Genomic DNA, 15,000 nt, shown 5'->3' with positions numbered 1-15,000 from the left:
GTCATAATTTACATAAAAAATTTCTTAATATCTAATAATAATGTCTAACAATATTAAGTTCTTAATTAAATTACTTATAAATATAAAATATACTTTATTCCAAGATTATTGATTTTAGATCATAATATATAATAATATATTTCATATATAATAATAAATTCATATATAAATCTAATATATAAATCTAAATATATAAATATATAATATAAAATCTCTAACTAAACTTGTAATTATTTATAATAGATATGAATTCAGTATTGAATAGCACGCAAATACGAAATTATATTTTAAAATAAATCCTGAAATCTAATTTAAATTATTATGGTCGTTCATGACCAATTCATATAAATAACAAATTATATTACTTCAAGACAAATCGATTTCAAATTATAATCTTTATATATTATAAAGATTATAAACTCTCAAATTATAAACTTTATTTAATGTTATTAATTCAATATTAACCTAATCTTCCAAAGTTAAATTATAGAAATTAAATTACTTTACTCAAAAAATAGATTTTAAATCTTATATCAAATATTTTTTATCTCAACGAATACTTCAATTCTTTAAAAATTTCTCATTTTCAATACTTATTACTTTATCACAAAATAAAAACAAGAATTTCAAAATTCACCCGTGAAAAATACCATCACAAAAGTTAGAGATCCCTGCGTCAATCAGTCAAATATATATACTGTATTTATAATTATATATCACATTTATAATTCGGATTGCCATTTTTTACAGTGTAACGAAATGTCTGTATGATCGAATATAGATATTGTAAAGAAATGTGTGCATGTTGAAACACGGTCAAGGCTAACAGCGACGAGAAGCAGCAACAACAACACGATTTGGGAAGATATATATCAGCATGCAAAGCGTATATAGAATATGAACGATAATAATTAACATGCACGACACGAGCGTACGATTAATCGAAATAAAAGTGATCAAAGTTTGAATAAACGCTGATACGAAAAAAAAAAAAAGAAAAATAGAAAAAAAATGGTTGGTGTTTTCCATCTATGCTGATGCGACAATTCAAAACAAAAAATATCTCCATTAACGAAGAAAATTTTCAACAACCTTCTACCAGAATGCTAAAAGGAAAACGTAGAAATGTCAGTCGCTTATCACTCCATTTCATGTCAGAGAAGAAATTGTGGAAAAAAAATTGTGGCAGCAGGCTATTATAAGTGAAAATTTATGCAACTTGCGACGACCACAACAAGAACATAAACAAATGCAAAGCATTTCCTCAATATAAATTGCTGTTTGTACGCAAGATGCGACGACTAAGCGTTATTTCTTGCGAGCAAAGAGCTTATATCACAGATATTTACTTAATCGAGAGAAAATTATTCGGTCGAAGGCATTGTGGACTATCGAAACGAAAATAAATTTGATCGAAAGTAATTGTGGCGATTTTGTTCGAATTTTATTTTGCGAAAGAAAGAAGAAAATGTATTTTGTAAGATGTGATGTAAGATCTTTCATTCATTGGCTATCAGCATGTTTTTTAAACGGTTTCTAAATATTTCATATGCGAATCTGTCTTCTTTTTAATAATCGAGATTGTTATTATCTGATAATCATGAAATTTCACATTTATTAAAATATTTTAACTATTTGTAATTATTTTCTGCTACTTTATAGGTTACAATGAATTTGAGTAAAACTATCATTGAAGTTATGAAACACAGAATATGGATTTAGAAAAAGAAAATATATTTTTATTAAAATCTAATATAAGAATTTAAATTAGATCCATTATAGATTTATAATTCACATTTTAAATTCAATTCGAAAATTTTTTATTTATATATTTTGAGATAATTTTGATCAATTGATTATCAAAAATTATATATATATATTTTATATATATATTATTAATATATTATTAATATAATATAATATATATTATAATATATTATTAATATATTTATTAATATATTATTATTATTATATATTATTAAATATATATATATATTTTTTCTTTATAGAATTTATTATATTTATTATGTACTTATTATATATTTATTATATTTCCATTATAGAAAAATATGAAAGACAGAAAAAGCAAATCAATTTTTAATTAAATATTATAATTTCATAATATTATATATTAGATATCTAGAATATCTATTTTATTTTTTCTTCTATTTTATATATATATATATTATAATTTCTTCTATTTGCGTCATTTTTTTCATTCATTTTTTTAATTTTTTTTTTTTAAGTAATTTTTTATTATCAATTTTTTGCAGAAAAATATTCGTAATATCAGCATTTTTTATTTTAAATTACTTTATTTAATAGACTTATTTAATAGAAATTTCTATGTAATTATTATCTTAGTTCATTCAAATCTCTCTTTAAATAAATAATATATACAAAAACAAAATAATTTATAAAATATTTAACTTTCGATCTATAATTATAATCTATAAATTTCAACACAAATATTTTTGAAATTGTAATTTGATCAAAAATGTTCTATACTATTTCTTAAAAATATCAAACAAAAAATTTTGCATTTTGTTAATAATATACAAGTTATACAATAATAATATATAAGTTTCGTTTAATTGTTAATTATTTATTAATATATTATAATTAATATATTATAATTTAATATATTAATTGTTTAATATAATCAAATATCTTATGATTAATTAATTAAAATTATTATATATATAAAGTGTTCTAATAAACAGAAGATATCATAAATATGCAAAAAATTTTATTGTAAATCGATTGATAAGAGAAATTTCAACTTCATTTATTTTAAATAGAACTATATAATTTTGAATGCATTTAATTTATTTAAGCATAAAATATTAATCTGCTTATATAAAAACCATTGATTTAGAACGTGTTTCCTAATCGAAATTTGTAAAAATTGTTTTTAATATTTTACTTTTGTTATCCTTAATATTTTTACTTTTTTTTTGTAACAAATACCCAGATAAATCGATTAATATATTCAAAATTATATAGTTTCATTAAAAAAATAAAATTAAAATCTAAAGTCTAAAATCTTAAAATCTTCTCCATTATTTAATCTGCAAAAAAAATTATTTACACAATATGATATTCTCTTTTAGATAAAATAATTTTTATATTAAAATATTTTTTCATAAATATTTTATTATATTTTTCAAATGTTTTATTTAACTTATTTTAAACGAAGCATTCTGTATACGTATATATATTAATATGATAATATAAAAAAGAAATTATAATAATATAAATATATATAATAATATAATTATAATAATATAATAATAAAAAAAAAAATAATACTAATATTAATATAATATAACTAATATTAATACTAATATTATTCTTCCTTTTTTTCTTTCATTCCTTTCATTCAATATTTTAAAATTATATACACGTGAAAATCATCGAAATTAATTCAATTCGCGTAAAGTACAAATAGAAACCGCATAAAGAAACTTTTTGAGCGGAAGCAAGATATGCAAAAGAATCGAAAATAGCGGAAGCATTATATCCGAGGACTAATTCGACGCAATGGAAAATGGGCGCGCATTTTAAAACGCATTTTACTCTCTAATCGCTAAGCAGCGATTGCGTATTAGACGAGTAAGAAAAAGCGAAGAAACATCATCATCATCATCATCATCTGGTTCAGTCGTTCGAATGATCCGTGGCCTCCTCCTACCTCGATACGGCTGCATGCCATAAGAATATTATTCGTTTCTGTTCGTGTATGTATCTCTCATACATTACCTTAAGGCTTTGCGAAATCATAAATCGTAGTAGATGACACACGGTCTGCGGTCGGTACGAGAAGCTTTTGTCATTTCATTGATAAATGTAATATATATATATATATATATACATATATATATATATATATATATATATATATATATATGTATGTATGTATATATCATACGTATTTATATGTACTGTATATGGAACATATATGGGAACATATATGTATATTTATATATATACATATATACACATATATAAAATAACTTATAGCATACATGGATGCATATGTGTAAGGTTAATATGTATACGAATATAAATATATATAATATAATATATAATATATAATATACACTATAGAGGAAAAAAAGCCCTCGAGAGAGATACGTGGAAAAGTATCCTTTGTAGGTACCTGAAACACTGTCACAATAGCCCAGAGTAACGAGTCAAAGTTTTTCCTATCACACTCGACGTCAGAGCTGCCTTTCATCGTTTCACAGAATTTGCAACCAAACAGGTTCATCCCGAGAATACTACAACACAACGAAACGTGCAATGTACTTCCTTATCCATAAATATATAGATAAATAGATAGATAGATAGATATATGTAGTACGGTAGAGAGAAAGGGAAAGAGAGAAAAAAGAAAAGTAGTAAGAACCAAGGATATAGATAGGGGAGGAGGTGGAATGAAGGTAAATAAAGGATGAATAAGCGGGAAAAAAAAACTTAAATGAGAGAGAGAAAAAAAAAGAAATTTCTCTCTATTAAATAAGATAAATCGAGTCACTTAACGAGTAATTATTTAAAAGCCTGATGACGATGCGTACGTTCTACTTTATAATGCATTAACTAATGCATATTAACATAAATCTTCATTTAAATTATTATAATGAATATTTTTTTTTTTGCAAAAAATAACCATATAAAATTTTCAATAAATTTACTACAAATTTCTATTTTGTTATTACAATTATAATTGTGTACGATTACAATTATCTAATTGCATACGATTTTGATACAATTTAAAAATTTGATCATTTTATTTTCTTTTTAATTAAAATCTAAGTTTGTAAAAGAAAATATCAATTATTTTACGGTTTTATTTATTAATTTTATTGGAAAATTTTTAGATAATGATATACACTATCAGCCAAAAGTATAAAAATTTAATTTACAGAAAAATCAATATTTAATTTAATTTAGAATATTTTAATTAAATTTAGAAATGATATTTTCTTTAATTTTATGTAAAATTTAACTCAAATATAGTAATTTCAAATAATAATAAAATTATTAAATTCAATTATTATATTAAGTATAGAAAAAAATTTTATATTTTTAAGTTTACACTTTATTTTTTTTATTATAAATTCATATTTTATGTACTTAATGATTACAAATATTTAAAAATTTATTTCTTATAAATAAAAACATATTTTTTTTAATAAAATTTTATAGAAAAATTATTGCTTAAAATGTTGAAAAAATGATTGCATAAATAATATATAATCTTATATAATAATATAATAATATATCATATATATATATATATATATATATATATATATATAAGACATTAGATTCAATAAATATTATAATATTTTTTAAAATTATTTCAGTATTTAAACAATTATCAAATTAAATAATTTTTTATTTGAATGGAAAGATTCATGAAAATAATTATTTATATAATTCATATAAAATATCATATATTTCATATAAAATATATAATTTCTGTTTTTATTATATTAAAAAAGATTTGCACATGTTTATTATATATAATAAATAAGATAAATGAAATAAATAAAAAACAAATATTGTTACGTTGTAAAATAAATTTTTTAATATTTTTTAATATTTTTTTATTATTTAAATATATGAAAATTGTTAGAATATTGCATATTGATTTTATGAAATCATTCAGAATGTATATATATATATAGCGATTAAATATTGTATTAAATAATATTTATTGCATATTAATTTAAAACTTGAAGTAAGTTGAATATAATATAATTCATTTTTTATTAATTGTTTTATTACAAAAAAAATTATGACAATGTCGAATTCGAATACTTTTCTTATACAAATTCAAAATTCAATTTTCAAAGTTTTCAATTTTGAAAGTTGTAATAATTAATACAATTTTAGAAGACTATATAAAGAACCAAGACTATGAAAGAACTATTAATCTTACTAATGTGAAGAATTTATATTTGCAAAACAAATATTATAACGAAACGAAATGTTATTAATTTCAATCAACTAAAAATTTTAATTGTATTATATACAATAAATTAAGAATTAACAATGAATCAAATATTTTCTATATGTATATTCTAATTTTTTATATAATGTTTTAAACAATGAATTTGTTAAATCAAATTTTGATTAAATTATAATGAATAAAGCAATAAAAGTATTATTAAAAATTTATTTAAAAAACAAACAATAATATTAAAATCCAAATTATTTGATATCTTAAAATTTTTTGAAAAATGATTAATTTAACATTAAATTAAAATGAAATTGTGTATTAATAGAGATAAAAAATTATTTAAAAGCAATTCTAATTTTTTGTAGTTTCAATATTGATAATTTATCTTTAATTTGAAAAAAATAAAAAATTCTAAGATTTCATTCAGAAATGAAAATTATCGAAAAAAATTATTATATTATTATTACATAATTATTATTATTTCATTATTTTTATTTCTTTATTTCACTATTATTATTTGTAATTTTTTATATTTTATTATAAATTTTTTCAATAAGAATACTTAATTAATAATTATAGTTACATAAAATACTATATAAAATATACATACACGTAGTATTTATTATTATCCATGAACTTTACATATATAAGAATTTCACTGTATTTGATTTTATATAAAATAAAGCTACTTTCCAGAAATGATTTTTAAACTAATAAAAATTGTAAAATTATAAAAAAAAATTATAAAATTATAAAATTGTAAAATAACAAATTATTTTTTTCTGAAATTATGATTTTTCCTTGTATTTTGAATAAAATTTTAGATATTATATTATAGATATATATATAAAATATAAAACTAAAAATATAGAAATTATATCTATACCTAATATTTTGATACTTCAAAAACATTTTTATCAAATGTCAAAACTCGATTTATTAATTCATAACATTTCAATCATAAATTGTTAAGACATGTATGTCACAATGCACACTTAATTGATCACAATTTGCCATAAAAAATAGTAACATAAAATAGTAATCATGCTTCTGGCCGATAGTATATATTGCAATAGAACGAATTCACACCTACCGCATGGCTATCAGCTAATGCTTTTGCACATTTTTTCGTCAGATAGTTCAAAAATCAAAAAGAAAAAAAAAAATTAAATAAAAAAAAATATATTCGTAATAGTGCGATACTTGAAACAAAATCCGTAGATTAACTCGAAGTATAGTTCGCAGAATACTGGATCAAAATTGAGTCATATTCAATTAAAATTAAAATTAAAATGAAACTTATCTAATTTTTTATTGAATAATGTTGTTTCTAACCATTAGAGTTAACCAGATCAAAAAAGACCCAATCATTGAACCGCGAGAGTTAAAAATCCTGCATCATACATGGTGATGGTCAAAAAAATGACACGTAGCCTATGACAAATTGCGGTGAACAATCGATCGATCGTCGGATGACCTTGAAACGCGATATATATAGCAAAAGGCCGTGAGCATAATGAAATAATCGAAAAAGATACAATATTATTCATTCGCAAGCTGTCTAATATTGATGACCACATCGAGGCACACTTTTTAGGCATTTAAGATAGTACATAGCATAAAAAAGGGAGAGACAGCAGAATAGAATAAGAAAAAAGACGTATGAATACATAAATAATTAATAGATAATAGTAGATATATATATATATATATATATATATATACACATATAGCTCTCATACGTCGCTAAATAAAAGCACCATGCACACATAAAGATATATATATATATATCTTTATATATATATATATATATATATATATTCATTTAAATATATATTTATATATTCATATATATATATATATATATATATATTCATTTAAATATTCATATGTATAACAGGTCCTCTAATACCAAAATTGTAATTTAAAAAAAAAATATAGAGAGAAAAAAATAGAAAAAAGAAAAATATAATGTAATAATATACACGTTCGATGCCTCAAGCTATGAGAAAGGGCCACAAGATACCCCTCTGTGCCAACAAACACCCATCATCATTATCATTACAACGTCAAAAAACGCTGTTCGCAAGCGCAACAGTGTCGGTAATAATAAATGTACAAAAACTGTTGCTGCGGACTCGGTCATCTATTATATATATATATATATATGTGTGTGTGTGAGATGCAATTTACGCGGCAATCCATATACCATGAGAAAAAATAAAAAAGCGCATAAAGAAGAAAAAAGACAAAGGAATATTAAACGGAAGACATAGTCACCTAATACACTTCGTGTTCGAAGAGCAATGACATACAAGCTCCAGCTCCTGTGGAAGCTTGGAAGCGGACAAGAAGCTGTTCTCAAAATACAATAAATGTCAATGAGACTTAGACGTGGATGAAACGCGACTTGCATATTTCATGAGCATATGCGAACATATACGACTTTACTGACTGATACTTTATCGATTGAGTGACAATTTTCCAAATGTTGGTGATCTCGTTGACATTTAACGATTTTTTTTCCTTGATAAATAGTCTCTCCACAATCCGTAATAAGTCCATCGATAATCCAGTGATTCTCAATTTGACGGTCATGCAAACGATTATGCTGATATGAGATGATCATCTGAACAGGAGTTAAACGCGCGACGTTAATCCGCGTCCGTGAACAAAACGCGCTTACGAGTATGTACATTTATATAATTTATATAATATTTTGGGACCACGATATGCGCGAACCGCGATCCTTGAATCGATTTTTATGGACCGATCATACGTGACCTGAGAACCGCGATATAATTTCCGAGCATTTATTGGCTAAAAGTAAAAAATAATAACTTACCTGAATATAAAGATGAAAAGTACTAAAAGGGAAAAGAATACGGCAACATTATCCATAGTACGCAGCATCACGAACAATTGTCGTCGGAGATTTGGTAGAAAACGCACCAATTTCAGGATTCTGAGTAACCGAAAGGTTCTCAACACACTCAGCCCGGAACTACCACCCCTCTCTTCGACGAATGCTTGACAAATCTCCACCACGCTAAATGTTCAACAGAAAATCGGATTTTTCCTCCTCTTTAAAATTCTTTCGAAATGATTCCCAACGATCGTAAAATTTTTTTCTGAGAAATTATCAATTAATTTAACAACCCAGAAATTTTTTTAGTTTCGCAAAACTCGAATCTGAAATTTGTATTATTTCAAAACTCTTATTATTTCAAAAATTCAAGATTATTACTTTTTTTTAAATATAAATCAATATCAATATTTCAAATTCAAATTCATAGTTAGATAATAATATTTAATTATTTCTTTAGTTTAAAAATTAAATTAAATTTTTTAAAATTATATTAATAGAATAATAAAATCGTATCTATTAAAATGATTCTAAAATCTAAACAGAAATTCAATTAAAGTATTATTTATTATTAAACTAAAGATATTTATGAGAAATAATTTTAAGATTATATAAATATCCCTTAATTTTAATATAATAATATGATATATTATGTATAACATGATATATTAAATAATATTATATAATATTATTAATTATATTATATAATAATATGCTAATATTGTAATATTAAAATTAAATTTTATTAATATTATGATATTATTATATTAAAATTATGGAATAAAATATTCATAATATATTTTGATATATAGATTATGCAAATATTAAGATAATATTTTTTTCCTAATAAAAACAAAATTACTATACCAATTATCATATTTTTTAAATTTTGTATACTTTACATGGGAGAAGATAAAACATATTATTTGAATTTTATAAATTGTAACTCAAAATTGAGAAACTGCTTTAAAGGAATTTTTTATGAAAATTTTTTATTTATAATTTTTTATTATTTTATAAAATATGAGATTAACGTGTTAACGCAAATAACTTTTGTGCTGAACATTTGAAATCGTTTCTAATATTCACAAACAAATAATAATAATAAATAAAAAATTTATAAAAAAAAACAAAAAAGACAAAAAAAAATATAAAAAATAATATTAATTAATTTTTATTTTATAATTAGATGTCTTGTTAAAAATATTTTTTTACTGTATTCTCATTGTTCTTTTATTTTTAATTTTAAAATTTTTAAATTTTATTTTATTTTTAAATCTTTTATTTTTTCATTTAATATTGCAATTATTTTATTTAAATCAATTATATTATTAATATGATTTTATCAAAATATGGAAAATATAAAAATTTTTAAACTGATTTTATCTTCAAAATTTTATTTACTTTAATTTAAATTATAGAAATATTATAATCGAAAATAATACTAATTATAAAAATATAAAAATAAATCATTTTTTATAAGATTATTTTTATTATAAAAATTAATTGATTTTTCATTATTCATAATCTTTAATAGATGTTATTAAAAAATAATAATTACTTTTTTACATACCTGAGCACTACAACAACTCCATCGAAAACGTTGAATCCATTACTTATATATCCAAATGGACCTTCCGCGATTATCTTGAATAACATTTCCACAGCAAAGACGGCCGAAAATACAATATTGCTTACCTCAACTACTATAGTCAATTGCTCTGGCTGTCGACCGATGAACAGAAAAAAAAATACCATCTATTTCGATAAACATATTTAATTACGAAACATTAATTAACCCCTTGTCTTACAACATCGAATTATATTTGTTAACTACACTATTATTAGTTTAAATTTATTATTTGCGAGAATAGGAATTTAATGTAAATGTTTAATGAGTTATTGATTTTATTGTAAATTTTGAATCTTTATCAATTAGTATAAAGCTTCATTATTTTACTTGCAATACACTTTAAACAAATATTTTATATTTATTATTTCAAATATTATTTTACCCAGAAAATTATACAATCACAAAATTGAAATTATATAATTAAAATAAATAGTACTCAATATTTATTCATTTATACATTCCAATAAACAAGATATTAATATATTCGATACAATCTTTACAATCCTTAGAAGATCGTTTCTAGATATCGAAACAAAAATAAAAACATGCAAAAATATTAGTTCTTGTAATATTATTTTATATGCAATTTAATTTAGAAATAGAGATATCTTAAAACCTAATTGTTTTTAAATTAATTATATTAATTTACTATTGTTTATAACTCAATAATAACCATCAATTGTTAGTTTTGCATACTAATTTTTCGTTTAAAATCAATTATATTTAAAGATCGTCCGTATTAAAACTATAATTTGTCACTGATTATTTATCTGATAAATAGATATAATATATGTGTATAGAGACAGAAATTTTATGTAAATGTGTATACATGCAAATGACAGAATTTCGATAGTCCGAAGTGAACTGTGTGCCAAAGATTAATAAAAATAAACAAAAGTAGAATAGCTACGCTAGTTTTGAGTGTATATTGTTACGTGTCAAAAACATTAACAAAATGACTTCCATGATGATGTGGCTTCAAACAAAAACCATAATATTCTCTTTATATAAAATCAAAAATCAAAAGATTATTACTTATAATTTATTAAATATTATAACTTATTATTAATATTATAACTTATAACTTATTAAATATTATAACTTATTATATTATTATAACTTAAAATTCATATACTGATGAAAAAATTAAATTTAATATTAAAAAACATTAAACAGAAGTTTTTAATTTTATGAATGAATTTATCATTATTTTAATTATTTTTTTAAATATTCTTATGTTTTTAATAGGGCTAATACTTGGAAATTTATATTCTGTAAAATTCTCGAATTTAAAAATTTTTTTTCTCATTTTTGTTATTTGCAATTTTCAAAATTTGCAATTTTCGAAATCTAATAAGGTAAATAATAATTGACTATGTTTATATTTAAATTTATTATTAGTTTATTTAGACTTATTTTAATTCATTGATGAAATTAGTTATTAATTTGTAATTATTAATATTAATTCCATTAGATATATATATGAATTTTTATTATATTAAATGAATACTGGACGATAATTAATTGGAATTGATTGTGAAGACAATTTCAAATATTAGTTTCATATCAAAGAGAAACTTGAATTATTAATAATTTAATTGAGATTTGTATAATTTATTTAATCCATGATACTTACATATTTTTTACACAATACTTATTTATATAAATTTTAATACGATAAATATTATATTTAAATATAAATTTTTATTATTAATTACAATTAAATAATTATTTATTTTATAATTATTTTATAATAATTATTAATTCTTAATTGCAAATACTGAATACAATACACATAATTTTTTCTTTACGATAAAATAACTTTTTATTTTCTTCATAATATATTTATATAATATTTTAATATTATATTATATTACATAATATTTTATATAAATATATTTTTATATAAATATTTTTATTAATTATTCTTAATTATTACTTTTTAGTAAGTTTTTTTTATTTCTTTTTTTTAAATAGATTCAATTACTTTTTATATATCTTCTCTTTTTAAATTATGTTTCATTTAAAAAGTGCTGTAACAATAAAATATATGGTGATCAGAAAAGACCAAGTCAGCTGATTGTTCCTAAACACAATTTACAACTTCTTTATCTCGACAGTAATATCACTTCTCTTCTGATATTTCAAAGGATTGTTATACAGACTTGTAAATATATTTTATCTATTGATAAAATTTATTGCTAAACTTTTAACAATAAATCACTGATAAAATTCCGTAAATTGATTAATTTTATATTTCAAATAAAGAATAATAAAAATCAGGTTAATTCGGAATTAAAGATTTTATATAATGTATAATGTATAATATTAATTTATATAATATATAATTTAATAAAAGCAAAAAAATTTCGATAGATTACAGATTATATAAAAGATTTAATGAACGATATTTTTATTCAAGAATGAAATCAATTTTTGTTTTTGCTTTTAACTTTTTATGTCCTCCTTTTTCTATTTAATTATGTTTTTATTATTGTTTCATATATATATATGTTTCATTTTTATTATTGAATTTTATTTACAACAAAATTTTAATAAAAAAAATAAGAAAAGAATATATTTACATTATAAATTTATAATTATATTATAATATAATATATAATTATATATAATTATAATATAATATATAATNATAATATATAATATATATATATATATATATATAATTATAATTATATTTATATTTATATTATAAATTGTACACTGTAAATTTAATGAAAGCCATGAAAAATAAATTCAAAATAGTCTCAATATTATCATTATCAAGTTATTATATTATAATATATATATTATATTATTATATATATTATTAATATATATTATTATATTATATTAATGCAATAACAGATATTAATTTATTTATTTATTATTATACAATATTAATTAATTAATATTAATTTTCCCTTGCTATTGTTAGACAAAATTCTAATTTATTTATTTTCATTAGAAATATTTTTATATATTAAGAAATGATAATCTTATCTTTGATCTGACATTGCAACATATTTATTTATTTTTTGTTATTTTAAATTCCTTTCCTCTCGATTAATAAAAATTGTTAATGTTATCGCTTAATGTTAATTACGCGATAAATTTCGAGGTTGAACTCGAGGTGAACAATGATTTTTTCATTAAAGAGCAATAATGAAAGTGTTAGAATATAAACAAGAACCTTGCTTTCAAGATCAACAACGTGATTGAGTGTTTTCTAAGAATGTCTGCATAGTTTGCTTGAATAAATGATTGATCGAGTGAATAAGAAATAGAAGGAATATATTTCGTGATAAAAAACGAGGAAAAAGGATATAAGGATCAAACATGAAAGAAAAGAAGTGTATTTAAGTATTAGTTATATTGTTGTGTTTATAATAAATGTTATATAAAATATCTAATTGAAGTATTCAGCAAATTAAAAATCTTACACATTTCAACTTATTTCGAAAATCAAAAATATTATTCTATTATTTCTATATTCTATACTCTATTATTCTATACTCTATTATTTTTATATATTTATATAAAATGTCTTATCTAGCTAAGAAAAAGTTTTGAAATAATTTAAAAAAAAATATATTATTTTCCAAAGGTGAAAATTTTTCAAAGATTTTAAAATCAATAATAAATTTTAAATGAAATTATATATTTTTCTCATATATTAATATTTCTTTTCTAAAAAGAATATTAAGATATCTGATAAAAAATTATTAAAATACTTTATGAATAAAAAACTTTATGAATATAATTATTTTATGGATATATATTTCATTTTGTTTTTCATATATTAAATTTTTAACAAAAATTTTTAACAAAATTAAATATTTTTTAAGATAATTATTTTCAGAAACAATTTTGCTAATGTTATTTTTCTGTATATATTGTATAATATTTTTTAAATTTATTATTTTAAAATTTATTATTATATTTTTAATTTTTTCTAAATACATATTTTTATTTTTTTCTTGTTTTTATATAAAATTATAAGCTATATAAAAATAATAAAATATCAAATAATATATCAAATAAAAAAAATCGTAGTGTTCTATTTACAATCGAAATCGTAAAATCTGTGAAATATTTTCTCCTTTATATAATTTCATATAATTTAAAATTATATATAAAAATTCTATAAATTAATAATTATTATAAATATTTAGAGACAAGGGGTTAATCTATTTCAAACAATAACAACAAAAATTCATTAAAAAAATAATTTCTCTATAAGTTCACTGTCCGTTAATTTATATTTAAATCAAGATAATCAAAAGTTGTATATTTTTCCTTTTGATATAAAAATAAATAAATTCATTCTAAGAGAGAAAAATTATTATTCAACCATAAAAATTAATCGCGTAAGATAAATAAATTCATTATTCAAATTATTAAATACTTTACATTTCAAATATATTAATAACATTCGAATATAATAATAGTTCATTTATCCAAAGATAAATTATTTCTGCTTAAATCATTGTATTGCATTATTAAAAAATATTTTATATCATATATACG

The 15,000-nt window shown here is 20.0% G+C and overlaps 1 protein-coding gene across 8 annotated transcripts in view; it reads right to left on the bottom strand.

Annotated features, from left to right (window-relative positions):
• Window positions 1-15,000, bottom strand: part of LOC122713646 (voltage-dependent T-type calcium channel subunit alpha-1G) — a 193,084-nt gene that overhangs the window by 52,398 nt on the left and 125,686 nt on the right. For 5 of the 8 annotated variants that reach the window (XM_043934289.1, XM_043934288.1, XM_043934290.1 and 2 more), the window contains 2 exons: window positions 10,411-10,562; window positions 8,817-9,020 (listed from right to left, as the gene is read on the bottom strand). The exons of 1 other annotated variant lie outside the window; for it this stretch is intronic. In XM_043934289.1, coding sequence (XP_043790224.1) covers window positions 8,817-9,020; window positions 10,411-10,562 — 356 coding nt within the window. Of the gene's footprint in view, window positions 1-4,162; window positions 4,284-8,816; window positions 9,021-10,410; window positions 10,563-15,000 lie in introns of all 8 variants that reach the window. 2 more of the 8 variants (XM_043934291.1, XM_043934295.1) reach the window with 1 other exon arrangement.

Source organism: Apis laboriosa, unplaced genomic scaffold (genome assembly GCF_014066325.1).
Source record: "Apis laboriosa isolate Shangri-la unplaced genomic scaffold, ASM1406632v1 scaffold25_cov139, whole genome shotgun sequence".
Taxonomy (NCBI): domain Eukaryota; kingdom Metazoa; phylum Arthropoda; class Insecta; order Hymenoptera; family Apidae; genus Apis; species Apis laboriosa.
Note: the sequence above shows the minus strand (reverse complement) of the source record. Positions and strands in the feature narration are given on the sequence as shown.